This window comes from Carcharhinus amblyrhynchos, chromosome 1 (assembly GCF_965287045.1).
Source record: "Carcharhinus amblyrhynchos chromosome 1, sCarAmb.v2.hapA, whole genome shotgun sequence".
Lineage (NCBI taxonomy): Eukaryota > Metazoa > Chordata > Chondrichthyes > Carcharhiniformes > Carcharhinidae > Carcharhinus > Carcharhinus amblyrhynchos.
The window spans coordinates 179014104-179028386 of NC_137324.1; the positions used below are offsets into that span (position 1 = coordinate 179014104).

Genomic DNA, 14283 nt, shown 5'->3' on the forward strand with positions numbered 1-14283 from the left:
AACTATTGATGTTCCATCAGCTGCGGCTTATATGGTACAAACAGCCTACATTCAAATGAAGAACACATCTACCAACCTGCCTCTACGGTCAGCTTCTCAGAGAACAACCTCAGAATGAAATCTCACCATTTCTGCATTAACACAGTGGCAATGCTTAGCCAAAGTGATCCTAATATATATTTATATAAACATAACGTGTGTGCCAACAGGCTGTCCATAAGATATTCCAAAAGATGAGCTGCAACTTTTTTTTCCAAGTGTGACTTGAGATGGGCTACAATTTCAGACAACAGCAACTTGGTTGGTATCAAATTGCCGCTCTTCACAATGCAGGCTAGGTGGTATTGGCACACCTCAAATCACCTGCCTCACCATAAACAAGGGTCTAACCTAACATCCACACTGCTTACTGTTCAAAATTAAAAGAGAAGATAGGGGTGCAGGTTAGTGATGAGGCAGATTGTTACCAGAAAAGAAACTGGACAGAATGTGTGAACGCCATTTTGCAACAAGGAACTATACAAGAGTAGGGAAATTTGATAATAGAACCAACTTAAAGACACTGAGTCTCATTTGCGTGTTTCGCCCAGCTTTTATTCCCTCCCAAGCGAAAAACCACACGACCTCCTTAGAAGACAAATGCGGGACATAGCGGACAGAATACCCTTCGTTGTCCAGTACTTCCCCGGAGTGGAGAAGCTACGACATCTTCTCTGGAGCCTTCAACACGTCATCGATGAAGACAAACATCTCGCCAAGGCCATCCCCACTTCTTGCCTTCAAACAACTGCATAACCTCAAACAGACCATTGTCCGCAGCAAACTATCAAGCCTTCAGGAGAGCAGTGACCACAACACCACACAACCCTGCCACAGCAACCTCTGCAAGACATGCCGGATCATCGACACGGATGTCACCATCTCAGTGAGAACACCATCCACCAGGTACACGGTAAATACTCTTGCAACTCGGCCAACGTTGTCCACCTGATACGCTGCAGGAAAGGATGTCCCGAGGCATGGTACACTGGGGAGACCATGCAGATGCTATAACAACGGATGAATGAACACCACTCGACAATCACCAGGCAAGACTGTTCCCTTCCTGTTGGGGAACACTTCAGCAGTCACAGGCATTCAGCCTCTGATCTTCGGGTGAGCATTCTCCAAGGCAGCCTTCACAATACACGACAGCACAGAGTCGCTGAGCAGAGACTGATAGCCAAGTTCCACACACATGAGGACGGTCTCAACTGGGACCTTGGGTTCATGTCACACTATCTGTAACCCCCATGACTTGCCTGGGCTTGCAACATCTCACTAATCTCCTAGCTGGAGACAATACACATCTCTTTAACCTGTGCTTAACCCTCTCTCCATTGTATCTTTAAGACTTGATTACCTGTAAAGACTCGCATTCTAACCATTATTTCATAAATTGAGTTTGTGTTGTTATATGCCCTGTTTGTGAACAGAACTCCCACTCAACTGATGAAGGAGCAGCGCTCTGAAAGCTAGTGGCCTGTGCTACCAAATAAACCTGTTGGACTTTAACCTGATGTTGTGAGACTTCTTACTGTGCTTACCCCAGTCCAATGCTGGCATCTCCACATTATGATTACGAAGAACAAGAAAGGAATTCTGAAGGGGAAATTGTGTTTAACTCAGTGAGCTTTTTGAGGTAACGGTAAGGCTCAATGAGTTAAGCTGTTGATGGGGTGCACATGGACTTTCAAAAGGCATTCAAAAGTGTTCATGGAATAAAAGCGACAGTGATGACATTGTCATTACAGGTCAGATCACAACAAACTGTCCTGGTCCCCCCATGCCGACACTATAGTTAAGAAAGCCCACCAATGCCTCTACTTTCTCAGAAGACTAAGGAAATTTGGCATATCAGCTACAACTGTCACCAACTTTTACAGATGCACCATTCTTTCTGGTTGTATCACAGCTTGATATGTCTCCTGCTCTGCCCAAGACCGCAAGGAACTACAAAAGGTCATGAATGACGCGTAATCCATCACACAAACCAGCCTCCCATCCATTGACTCTGTCTACACTTCCTGCAACCTCAGCAAAGCAGCCAGCATAATTAAAGACCTCAAGTACCCTGGACATTCTCTCTTCCACTTTCTTCTGTCAGGGAAAAAGATGCAAAAGTCCCGTACCAACTGACTCAAGAACAGCTTCTTCCCTGCTGCCGTCAGACTTTTGAATGGACTTAACTTGCATTAAGCTGATCTTTCTTTGCACCCTAGCTATGACTGTAACACTACATTCTGCATTGTCTTGTTTCCTTCTCTATGAACGGTATGCTTTGTCTGTACAGCACACAAGAAACAATACTTTTCCCTGTATGTTAATATATGTGACAATAATAAATCAAATGAAACAGATACAAAATTAGCTGAATAATAGGAAGCACAGAGTAAGTTTTCAGGTGGAGGAAGGTTTGTAGTGATTGATGTTCCTTGGGAATCTCAATCTTGGTGTGCAGCAGGCAATTTCAAAGTTTGCAGATGATACAAAACTTGGAATCAGTTGGTGGAGTAGGCAGACAGATGGCAGATGAGGTTCAATGTGGAGAAGTGCAAGGTGATGCATTTTTGTAGGAAAAACAAAGAACAAAGAAAATTACAGCACAGGAACAGGCCCTTCAGCCCTCCAAGCCTGCACTGACCATGTTACCTGATTGAACTAAAACCCCCTATCCTTCCCGGGATCATATTCCTCCATTGTCACATAGAGGGACAGTATAAATAAGGGTTGTAGGAGCAGAGGATCCTGGGTCTATCTGTACAAAAATCATTGAAGGTGGCTGGACAGATGGACAGAGCAGTTAATAAAGCAGATAGTCTCCTCAGCTTTATTAATAGGTGCATAAAGTACAAAAGCACAGTCCAAAAGATGTGCTGGTTAGGTGGACTGGCCATGTTAAATTCTTCTTCAGTGTACCCGAACAGGGGCCACAGTGTGGCAACTAGGGGATTTTCACTGCAGTGTTAATGTAAGCCTTATTTATGACGCTAATATGTTCAGCTGTCAAGATAATTTCTTGGGTGGGAATTTGAAAGCCTAATGCAAGATCTTCTGGCACAAAAATTAAGGTAACAAATGTGTTATTTTTCCCACGCTTGTGCAGGAGAGATGATTACAGAAAAGTAAGCCTGACAGTGCTGAATCAGTATGTCATTTTACATTATGGTTTATTCTATGGATAACTGATGTCAGATAATGGCCAGTACATCAATTACATAAGTACAACCTACACAAACATTACAACAGTGCACCTTGGATTCATAGAGTTGTGTGGGATTACAGCCAGTAGAAGAATGTAGATGGTTTCGGAATGAAATCATCCCATCAAGCAAAGACCAACACATTCAAGCACAGTGCTGGATTCAACTTGCAAAGCAGCTTTCAAAAATACCATCTGCTGTCCCATGTCAAGAAACATTAGAGACTGGAGTGGGAAGAACAGATCGTGGAACAACAGAATGCTTTCCAAGTCTTCTCAGAGCCAGTTTGGATAATCATTTATATGTCTCTTTGATAATTAGATTAATCAGAACTCGATTAATCAGATTCTTATGTGCATGAATCTTTGAAACAAATGCCAGCTAGAATTCTGCAAGTCTCCCAAACACAGATGGCACTATTGTATATGAACAAGCTGAGTATAAATGAGGTATAAGTGATTAATGGGGTTTCTCATATTCACCTATACTAGGCAAATTGAATCATGCTTTGAGGTTTGGACTTCACTTCTGCCACGAACGATAGTAAAACACACCATTGCTCCGAGGAGATTCTCCGAGCTCTCCTTTCCGCTCCGAGGAGATTCTCTGAGCTCTCCTTTCCGCTCCGAGGAGATTCTCCGAGCTCTCCTTTCCGCTCTGAGGAGATTCTCCGAGCTCTCCTTTCCGCTCCGAGGAGATTCTCCGAGCTCTCCTTTCCGCTCCGAGGAGATTCTCCGAGCTCTCCTTTCCGCTCTGAGGAGATTCTCCGAGCTCTCCTTTCCGCTCCGAGGAGATTCTCCGAGCTCTCCTTTCCGCTCCGAGGAGATTCTCCGAGCTCTCCTTTCCGCTCTGAGGAGATTCTCCGAGCTCTCCTTTCTGCTCCGAGGAGATTCTCCGAGCTCTCCTTTCTGTTCCAGCATGATCTGCGTTTAGACTATGCTCCTGGTCAGTTTTAATCATCTACAATTCTCCGCTCTGTCAGCTGAGCTATCAAATGCCCACAATCCTAGACATCCCAGTAGCAGAAACAGTTTCTCTCTTTATCCCATCCATTCCCTTTAATATCTTGTTAACTTTGATCAAATGACCCAAATCATCTAAATTCGAAAAATAGCCAGGTGGCCACCCAGATAAAATCCAGCTCATCAACAGGGCAATCTTTCGTCTCCATATTGAAGCAGCCTACATTATCCAATCAGATCAGGGGGATTAAAAGTTATAGCTTTGATCTAAAGATCTCTAATTCAGTGTCCAGGTTTGTACAGGAACCCATTGCTGTGCAGAACAGTCTCTAAACCAAGCTAACAAATCCACACATGGGCATTCTGTTTGACCACTGAGAACACATTATTTCTTCGAACTGAGGTCCCGTCTGCTGATTCAGACTTTCCCAGTGTGCTGCCAGCATTCTTTCCTCAATAGTCACTATATAAAAGATTAACTGACCATTAATCTTGCTTCTGTTTATGAGACTGTTTTTCTGTGCAGAATGGCTGTCGTTTGCAGCTACAAAACAAAGGGTGGTTGGAGTTTCACCAAGTTATTGTATTGTACAAAGTGCCTTGGGATATTGAGACATGATAAGGCTAAACAGCCATGAAAGCTCTTCCTTCAGTAAGAGACCAGGCACAATGATCACATTGCCAGATTCAGTGCATGGAATGTTTAACATACTGAATAATGTTCCCCTCAAACCTGCAGCTCAGCTTCTACTAACCAACTCACAATAACAGTTTCCACTATTTCTTGATTTCTTAACTTTAACAAATGCTAAAATGCAATCTTTGTAGCCAACACAGCAAACAGTGAATTCTGATTCAAGATTAAAAATCAATGTAGCACAGGATCAAATTTAATTTTTTGAAATCACAGAATCCCTACAGTACAGGTGGCTATTCGGCCCATGGATCCTGCACCAACAACAATCCCACCCAGGCTCTATCCCTGTATTTACCCTGATAATCGAGGCTTTCAAAAGGGAATTCAGTTATTAATCTGAGGGGTTATTAATCTGATACTAAGGGGCAGTTTAACATGGCCAATTCATTTAACCTGCACCCGGAGGAAACCCACACAGATACGGGGAGAATGTGCAGGGTCCGCACAGACAGTGACCCAAGGCCGGAATTGGCAGGAAGTGCATTTCAAATCTCAACAGGTTTACGGTTAACTGGCAAAAGAAGCAATGAGGAAAACCAGTTTAACACAGCGAGTGGTTAGGATCTCGAATGCACTGCCTGACAGTAAACCAAGGCTCCAAAGCACCTTTAAATGTCCAGTGGTCGGGAAAGGCATTCTGCAAACAGAAGTATTCCCACACTTCATTAATATAGGGATACAGCTGAAAACACAAACAGTTTTTGTTACAGATGCTGATGGATTTTATGGATTTCAATAACTTGCATTTATATATCACTGGCAACATTCTCAAGGTACTTCAAACGATCATTATCAGAAGTTGATATCTCCTTATTGAGTTATGGTGATATTAGGACAGGTGACCAAAAGATTCACCAAAGCTGCAGATATCACGGGGCACCTCAGAGGAGATGAGAGAGGTGGAGAGGGCTGGGAGCCAAGAAGGTCTTGAGCAGCTGAAGGAAACCAATGAAGGTGAATCAAAGAAATTCAGAGATGCACAGGCGTCAGAATTGGGGGACAGGAGAGACAGTGAAGGGTTGCCACAGGTAAACTTGGACACAAAGATGAGAAGAGTAAAAGCTGAGGGGTATCAGTTCAGGAGCTAATGTGGGTCAGCCAGCACAACGGGGCGATTGGGACTTGGTCTGAGTTAGAGCGTGGGCAGCAGAATTTTGAATGAGCTGAAGTTTATGGAGATTGATGAGGCTGGAGAATATCACAATAATCCAATATAACAAAAGCATGATGAAAGCTTTAACCAATCGGCTGAGGCAGGAATGGGCAGCAAAGATTAGCTGAAATTTACAGAGGGTAGGACACCAGAAATATCTCCATCACAATATCATGCAGCACAGGAGGCCATTCAGTCCATCAAGCTCTTTGAAAGGGCTGTCAAATTAACGTATCGGACATGGCTCAGTTGGTAGAACGCTCACTCGAGTCAGATGGTCGAGTGCCATTTCAGTGCCTCGAGTGCACTATTCAGGCGTGATACTGAAGGACTGCTGCTCTGCCAAAGATGCAGTCTTTCAAATGAGGCACTAAACCGAGGCGCTGTGCACTCTCTCGCACAAGTAGATGCAAAACATCCAGGGGCATTATTCTGAATAACGGCAGGGGTGATCCTCCCCAATTCTTCTGACCACTATTTATGAGGCAGCACAGTGGCACAGCGGGTTAGCACTGCTGCCTCATGGCACTAGGGACCTGGGGTGAACATAAGAACATAAGAAATAGGAGCAGGAGTAGGCCATCTAGCCCTTCGAGCCTGCCCCGCCATTCAATAAGATCATGGCTGATCTGTCGTGGCTCAGTTCCACATTCCCGCCCTCTCCCCATAACACTTAATCCCCTCTCTTATCAAAAACCCATCAACCCGCGTCTTAAAAATATTTAGCGAGGCAGCCTCCACCACTTCAACGGGCAGAGAATTCCAGAGATTCACCACCCTTTGAGTGAAGAAGTTCCTCCTCAACTCCGTTCTAAACCGCCCCCCCTTTTATCTTGAGGCTGTGCCCTCTAGTCCTACTGTCCTTTGAGCGGGAAGAGTCTCTCCACCTCTATCCTATCCATCCCATTCATCATCTTATACGTCTCAATGAGATCTCCCCTCATTCTTCTAAACTCTAACGAGTACAAGCCTAGTTTATTCAGCCTCTCCTCATAGCTCAACCCCCCCAACTCCGGCATCAGCCTAGTAAACCTCCTCTGCACTCCCTCCAAGGCCAAAATATCCTTGTGTAAGTACGGCGCCCAAAACTGCACACAGTACTCCAGCTGCGGCCTCACCAGTGCCCTATACAGCCGCAGCAAGACCTCCCTACTTTTATATTCAATCCCCCTCGCTATGAAGGCCAGCATCCCATTCGCCTTCCTGACCACCTGCTGCACCTGCAAGCTGGGTTTTTGCGACTCATGCACAAGGACCCCGAGGTCCCTCTGCACCGTCGCCTGCTGCAGTTTTTCGCCACGTAAGTAATAATCCTTCCCACCATTATTCCTACCAAAGTGGACCACCTCGCACTTGCCAACATTAAATTCCATTTGCCATTTCCTGGCCCATTCGCCCAGCCTATCTAGATCCTTCTGTAGACTCTCCACACCCTCCGCACAATTTGCCGTTCCACCAATCTTGGTGTCATCAGCAAATTTCGACACCCTACACTCGGTTCCCTCCTCCAGATCATCTATATAAATGGTAAATAGCTGAGGCCCCAGCACCGACCCCTGAGGCACTCCACTATGACACAGTGATTAGCACTGCTGTCTCTCAGTGCCAGGGACCTGGGTTCGATTCCCAGCTCAGGTCACTGTGTGGAGTTTGCACGTTCTCCCTGCGTCTGTGTGGGTCTTTCCTCCCACAGTCTGAAAGATGAGCTGGTTAGGTGCATTGGCCCGAACAGGCGCTGGAGTGTGGCAACCAGTGGAATTTTCACAGTAACCTCATTGCAGTGTTAATGTAAGCCTTACTTGTTACTAATGAATAAACTTTACTTTATCCATCAATTTACATTGTACAGATAAACAGGGCAAGATTATCTGGGTCATCATCATCTGGCAGTTGCAGGGTCTTGCCGTCCACAAATTGGCAGTTTCCTCTCCTACCTTACAACAGGGGCTACACTTCATTTCATCGGCTGGAAATCAATTTGGGCTTCCTATCTGGAGGTTGTGAAAGTCTATCTTTCCACTCTCAGTCCATGTGACGGTCTGGAACGCACTGCCTGGGAGGGTGATAGAGGTGGGTTGCCTCACATCATTTAAAAACTCAATGAGCACTTATCATGTCATAACATTCAAGGCAAGGGCCAAATGCTGGTGGATGAGAGTAGGTGGGAGTTCGGGTGTAATTCACACGTTGGACTGAATGGCCTCCTTCTGTGCAATATGGACAGGATGGGCTGAACGGCCCCGCTGGCCATGGAGGGGCTGAGTGGCCTCCCTGGCCGTGGAGGGGCTGAGTGGCCTCCCTGGCCGTGGAGGGGCTGAGTGGCCTCCCTGGCCGTGGAGGGGCTGAGTGGCCTCCCTGGCCGTGGAGGGGCTGAGTGGCCTCCCTGGCTGTGACACTCACCTCGGATTCTCTGCAGGAGGCAGTGCGGGAAGGCGGCTCTCAGTTGCTGGTTGTCCGGGTTGGGAGTGGGGCTCAGGCCGGGGTTCTCCTCGCTGCTGCCGCTGCTGGAGACGGAGCGGCGGCCCGGGCTGCCCCCGGCCCAGTCCAGCTCCATGTCCAGCTCCTCGTCCCCGGCCTCGTAGCCCGGGTTCTCCCGGCTCCAGGCCTGGCGGGAGGCCGAGGCCGCGCTGCCGGACCCCGGGGCCCGGATCCGCCGCATCTCCAGCTGCTCGGCTGCCTGGGCGCGGGGGCCGGCGGCCGGGGTGAAGCGGCCCGCTGGCGGCGGCTGCTGAGGCCGCACCCGGGAGCTCATTGTCCTTCCCGGCGAGTCCCAGGCTGCGCGTCGCCCCGGCAACCGAGCAGGCCGCACGCTCCAGCTACTGCCACTGCCCGCTCGGAGCGAGCCCACAAGGACAGAGCGCGGGGGCCGGGCCGCACTCACACCCCCCGGGCATCTCGCCAAATCCAGCCCGCGGCTGCAGGCCCAGCTAGTCCCTGACTGACAGCCAGCCGAGCCAATCAGAGTCCGGGACATGGGGAGTGGGCGAGCCCACAGCGTGACCCACCCAATCAGCGTGTGGTCCACAACCACCTGCACCAATCACAGCCCTAATCCTAACAGGTAGGCGGGACACGCCTCAAATCCCACCCGTTCAGGGTGACTGGCGGCCGTCTGCACCAATCACTGTCTAATATTCCGTGTGGGCGGGAGCAACAGCACCCCTCAACTCCTGACTAACGGTCATTTTAACCAACCAGAGCCCGCGACCTGGAGGGTGGGCGGAACCATGACGGGAACCATCCAATTAACGTGTAGCTGGTGGAGATTCCAGCCAATCCAGTATCGACCCCGTGGTGGTGGGCGAGGCTATAGACAGAATCCGCCATTTAGGCCGTGACTGACAGCCACTCAAACCAATCACAGCTCGGGGTCTACCAGGTGGGCGGAAACCGGGGAGACTGACAGCCGGTTAGACCAATCAGAGTCTGACTATGGCTGGTGGGCGGGATTCCAGCCAGACCCGGCCAATCACAGCATGGACTGAGACCATTCAGCCCACCATTGCTGTGCTAGCTCCCCCAGGTCTATCCCTTGAGTTGCCTCCATAGATATTTATCCAATTCCCTTTTGAAAGTTAATATTAAATCTGCCCCCCGCCACATTCCAGACAGTTCACTCAGTGAACACAATCTGCCCACTGACCGTCAGTCCCTGGTTACTGCGGCTGCCAGTGAGAATGTCCCTCTCCATCGACTCCGTTAAACCCTCGGAATACCGTTCCGAAGGGAATTGGACAGTTACACACAAAGGGGGATATTTTGATGTGTCTGTATCAGGACAGTGGGACTATTTGGATAACTCTTTAAAATATTAGTTTATTACTCTATAAAAGTAAGGTGGCCATAGTCCCAGGTGACCATCGGCTGTGACTGGTGGTGATTTCAGGTGAGGGTCACCGCACCTTTGTTAAGGGGCAAGGTGGCATTATCTCAGCCAGTACAGGAATTGAACCTCCATCGCTCTGCATCAGTAACCAGCCATCTGAGCTAAACCTGACCCCTTTTATCCGAGGAACACCACAATTTAATTCCCCATAACATCCTGTTTGTGTGTGTGTGTGTGTGTGTGTGAAAGATAAATTGTGTGAGAGCGAATTCTGTGAGAGTGTGCACGACAGAGTATGTGTGAAAGGGAGAGTGTTTGTGTGTGTGAGAGGGAGAGTCTGTGAGAGAGAGACAGTGTGCGAGAGAGTGTGTGTGCAAGAGAGAGAGCATGCGAGAGCGAGAGTGTGTGCACGTGAGAGTGTGCGCAAGAGAGTGCACGACAGAGAGCATGTGCGAGAGGGTGTGTGTGAGCGAAAGGGTATGTGTGGCAAGTGCGAGGTGGTCCACTTTGGTAGGAATAATGGTAGGAAGGACTATTACTTACATGGCGAAAAACTGCAGCAGGCGACGGTGCAGAGGGACCTCGGGGTCCTTGTGCATGAGTCGCAAAAACCCAGCTTGCAGGTGCAGCAGGTGGTCAGGAAGGCGAATGGGATGCTGGCCTTCATAGCGAGGTGGATTGAATATAAAAGTAGGGAGGTCTTGCTGCAGCTGTATAGGGCATTGGTGAGGCCGCAGCTGGAGTACTGTGTGCAGTTTTGGGCGCCGCACCTGCGCAAGGATATTTTGGCCCTGGAGGGAGTGCAGAGGAGGTTTACTAGGCTGATACCGGAGTTGAGGGGATTGAGCTGTGAGGAGAGGCTGAATAAACTAGGCTTGTACTCGTTAGAGTTTAGAAGAATGAGGGGAGATCTCATTGAGACGTATAAGATGATGAATGGGATGGATAGGATAGAGGTGGAGAGACTCTTCCTGCTCAGAAAGGACAGTAGGACTAGGGGGCACAGCCTCAAGATAAAGGGGAGGCGGTTTAGAACGGAGTTGAGGAGGAACTTCTTCACTCAAAGGGTGGTGAATCTCTGGAATTCTCTGCCCGTTGAAGTGGTGGAGGCTGCCTCGCTAAATATTTTTAAGACGCGGGTTGATGGGTTTTTGATAAGCGAGGGGATTAAGGGTTATGGAGAGAGGGCGGGAAAGTGGAACTGAGCCACGACAGATCAGCCATGATCTTATTGAATGGCGGGGCAGGCTCGAAGGGCTGGATGGCCTACTCCTGCTCCTATTTCTTATGTTCTTATGTTCTTATGTGTGCGAGAGAGGGAGTGTGTGTGTGCGAGAGAGGGAGTGTGTGTGTGAGAGAGAGTGCGCGCAAGAGAGTGTGCGTGAGGGACAGCGTGCACGAGACAGTGTGTGGGTGAGAGGGAGTTTGTGTGTGTGAGTGTGTGTGAGTGTGAGGGTATGCCGATTGTAATGATCTGTATTGCCCAGGAGGCTGCAGCATTTCCTGCTGTTTGTGATTCTGTCTCCATCTCAGCTCCTGACGGTGCTGACACAGCCACAGCTCATTGAGAACCTGCTTGTTCCTGAGGTACTGCCTAAGGAGAAGGAGTTTAATCTATCTCCACCCTCCTCCTTCCCCCCTCCCACCTAAATAACAGAAAATGATAGTTTTACAAGAAATCAACGAATGATCTTCCTGGAAATAGTGTTTGGTTCAGTTGGGTTTAAGAAATCACCTATTGCCAATCACTGTAACATGGACACTCACAGCTAAGGTCAGGACAGATTGGGAAATGTAATCTTTCACATTCCCTCCACCTCGCTGTATAAATGGAAACAAGAGGTGTGTCTGCTCTATTCTGGCCCTTATCAATGTACTGCTATCCTTTTCCCATGCTGTACTCAGCTGTTTCCATACCCTCCTCCAGTGTGTCAGAGTGGTAAACAAAACTCTACACTCCCAAGGAACACACTAAATAGGAGCAGGAGTGGGGCATATGAGACGTTCCTGGGACAGAGATTAGTTTCCTCAGGTCCCGGCAGTTACTATGAATATCTGAAGCACGCAGATGTCAGGGAGTGGCTCAGAATATCCCCTCAAGCCTGCCTACCTGACATAAGAACATAAGAAATAGGAGCAGGAGTAGGCCATCTGGCCCTTCGAGCCTGCCCCGCCATTCAATAAGATCATGGCTGATCTGAAGTGGCTCAGTTCCACTTTCCCGCTTTCTCCCCATAACCCTTAATTCCCTTGTCTGTCAAAAACCTATCTACCCGTGACTTAAATATATTTAGCGAGGCAGCCTACACCACTTCAACGGGCAGAGAATTCCAGAGATTCACCACCCTTTGAGTGAAGAAGTTCCTCCTCAACTCTGTTCTAAACCGCCCCCCCCCTTTATCTTGAGGCTGTGTCCTCTAGTCCTACTATCCTTTCTGAGCGGGAAGAGTCTCTCCACCTCTATCCTATCCATCCCATTCATCATCTTATACGTCTCAATGAGATCTCCCCTCATTCTTCTAAACTCTAACGAGTACAAGCTCAGTTTATTCAGCCTCTCCTCATAGCTCAATCCCCTCAACTCCGGCATCAGCCTAGTAAACCTCCTCTGCACTCCCTCCAGGGCCAAAATATCCTTGCGTAAGTACATGCCTGACCCCCCTGCAAACTCCCAGTCAATATCTGAAGGACTGACATCTTACACATTGCATCAAAGAACAAAGAACCGTATAACACAGGACCAGGCCCTCTGATCCTCCATGCCTGCGCTGAACACATTTACCTACCTAACCAACCACTTACATCCCTCTGTTCCCTGTTTGGTCCCAGGCCCCCACCGCTCTCTGTGTAAAAAACATCCCCGTACATCACCACTCATCCTCCCCCTCCTTATCCTGAACTGGTGTAATTGTCATTTCTACCCCGGCATGAAACTCCATAAACCTGAAGATAACAGAAATGATGCAAGCACACAGAAACTCTTTGTCTGAGGTGCCTTCCATGCACTGAATTCCTACACAAGGCTGAAGGTATCTCACAATTTCAAATGTTAAACAGCTGTTATAATTAGTCAGTTTTACTTTTAAAAGGCTGTTTGACAAACACACGATCGGCACTGAAGGAATTACACAAAACACATTAAAAGAAAAGCTTGTATTTATTTCCCCAAGGGCCTTGTCGCCAATAGAATACTTGCCGCTGTGTTGTGGCGTAGGAAAAGCAACACCCAATTTGTACCCAGCAAGATCCCACAGAAGCAGTGTGACAGCGACTTGAGAATCTGTTTCCCTTAACGATGTTGATCGTGGGATAAACACCGAGCCAGGAGCCAGGTAGAAATCTTCATCAAAATACCATCGTGGGCTGTTTCACATCCATCTGACAGGAATGATGGGACATTGGGTTAACTCTGCATCTGATGGCCAGCATCTCCAGCAGTGCGGCGCTCCCTCAGTACTGACCCTCTGACAGTGCGGCGCTCCCTCAACACTGACCCTCTGACAGTGCGGCACTCCCTCGGCACTGACCCTCTGACAGTGCGGCACTCCCTCAGCACTGACCCTCTGACAGTGCGGCGCTCCCTCAGCACTGACCCTCTGACAGTGCGGCACTCCCTCGGCACTGACCCTCTGACAGTGCGGCACTCCCTCAGCACTGACCCTCTGACAGCGCGGCACTCCCTCAGCACTGACCCTCTGACAGTGCGGCGCTCCCTCAGCACTGACCCTCTGACAGTGCGGCGCTCCCTCAGCACTGACCCTCTGACAGTGCGGCGCTCCCTCAGCACTGACCCTCTGACAGTGCGGCACTCCCTCAGCACTGACCCTCTGACAGTGCGGCACTCCCTCAGTACTGACCCTCTGACAGTGCGGCGCTCCCTCAGTACTGACTCTCTGACAGTGCGGCGCTCCCTCAGCACTGACCCTCTGACAGTGCGGCGCTCCCTCAGCACTGACCCTCTGACAGTGCGGCGCTCCCTCAGCACTGACCCTCTGACAGTGCGGCGCTCCCTCAGCACTGACCCTCTGACAGTGCGGCACTCCCTCAGCACTGACCCTCTGACAGTGCGGCACTCCCTCAGCACTGACCCTCTGACAGTGCGGCACTCCCTCAGCACTGACCCTCTGACAGTGCGGCACTCCCTCAGCACTGACCCTCTGACAGTGCGGCGCTCCCTCAGCACTGACCCTCTCACAGTGCGGCACTCCCTCAGCACTGACCCTCTGACAGTGCGGCGCTCCCTCAGCACTGACCCTCTGACAGTGCGGCGCTCCCTCAGCACTGACCCTCTGACAGTGCGGCGCTCCCTCAGCACTGACCCTCTGACAGTGCGGCACTCCCTCAGCACTGACCCTCTGACAGTGCGGCACTCCCTCAGCACTGACCCTCTGACAGTGCGGCAC

At 49.3% G+C, this 14283-nt stretch overlaps 1 protein-coding gene across 2 annotated transcripts in view; it reads right to left on the reverse strand.

Moving 5' to 3' along the window:
- The window catches only part of pkd2 (polycystic kidney disease 2), a 34329-nt gene extending 25350 nt beyond the window's left edge, over window positions 1-8979 (reverse strand). For both annotated transcript variants that reach the window (XM_080196176.1, XM_080196168.1), the window contains exon 1: window positions 8455-8979. In XM_080196176.1, coding sequence (XP_080052302.1) covers window positions 8455-8806 — 352 coding nt within the window. In that variant the 5' untranslated portion in view covers window positions 8807-8979. The remainder of the gene's footprint in view (window positions 1-8454) is intronic.
- Between the last annotated feature and the right edge of the window lie 5304 nt (window positions 8980-14283).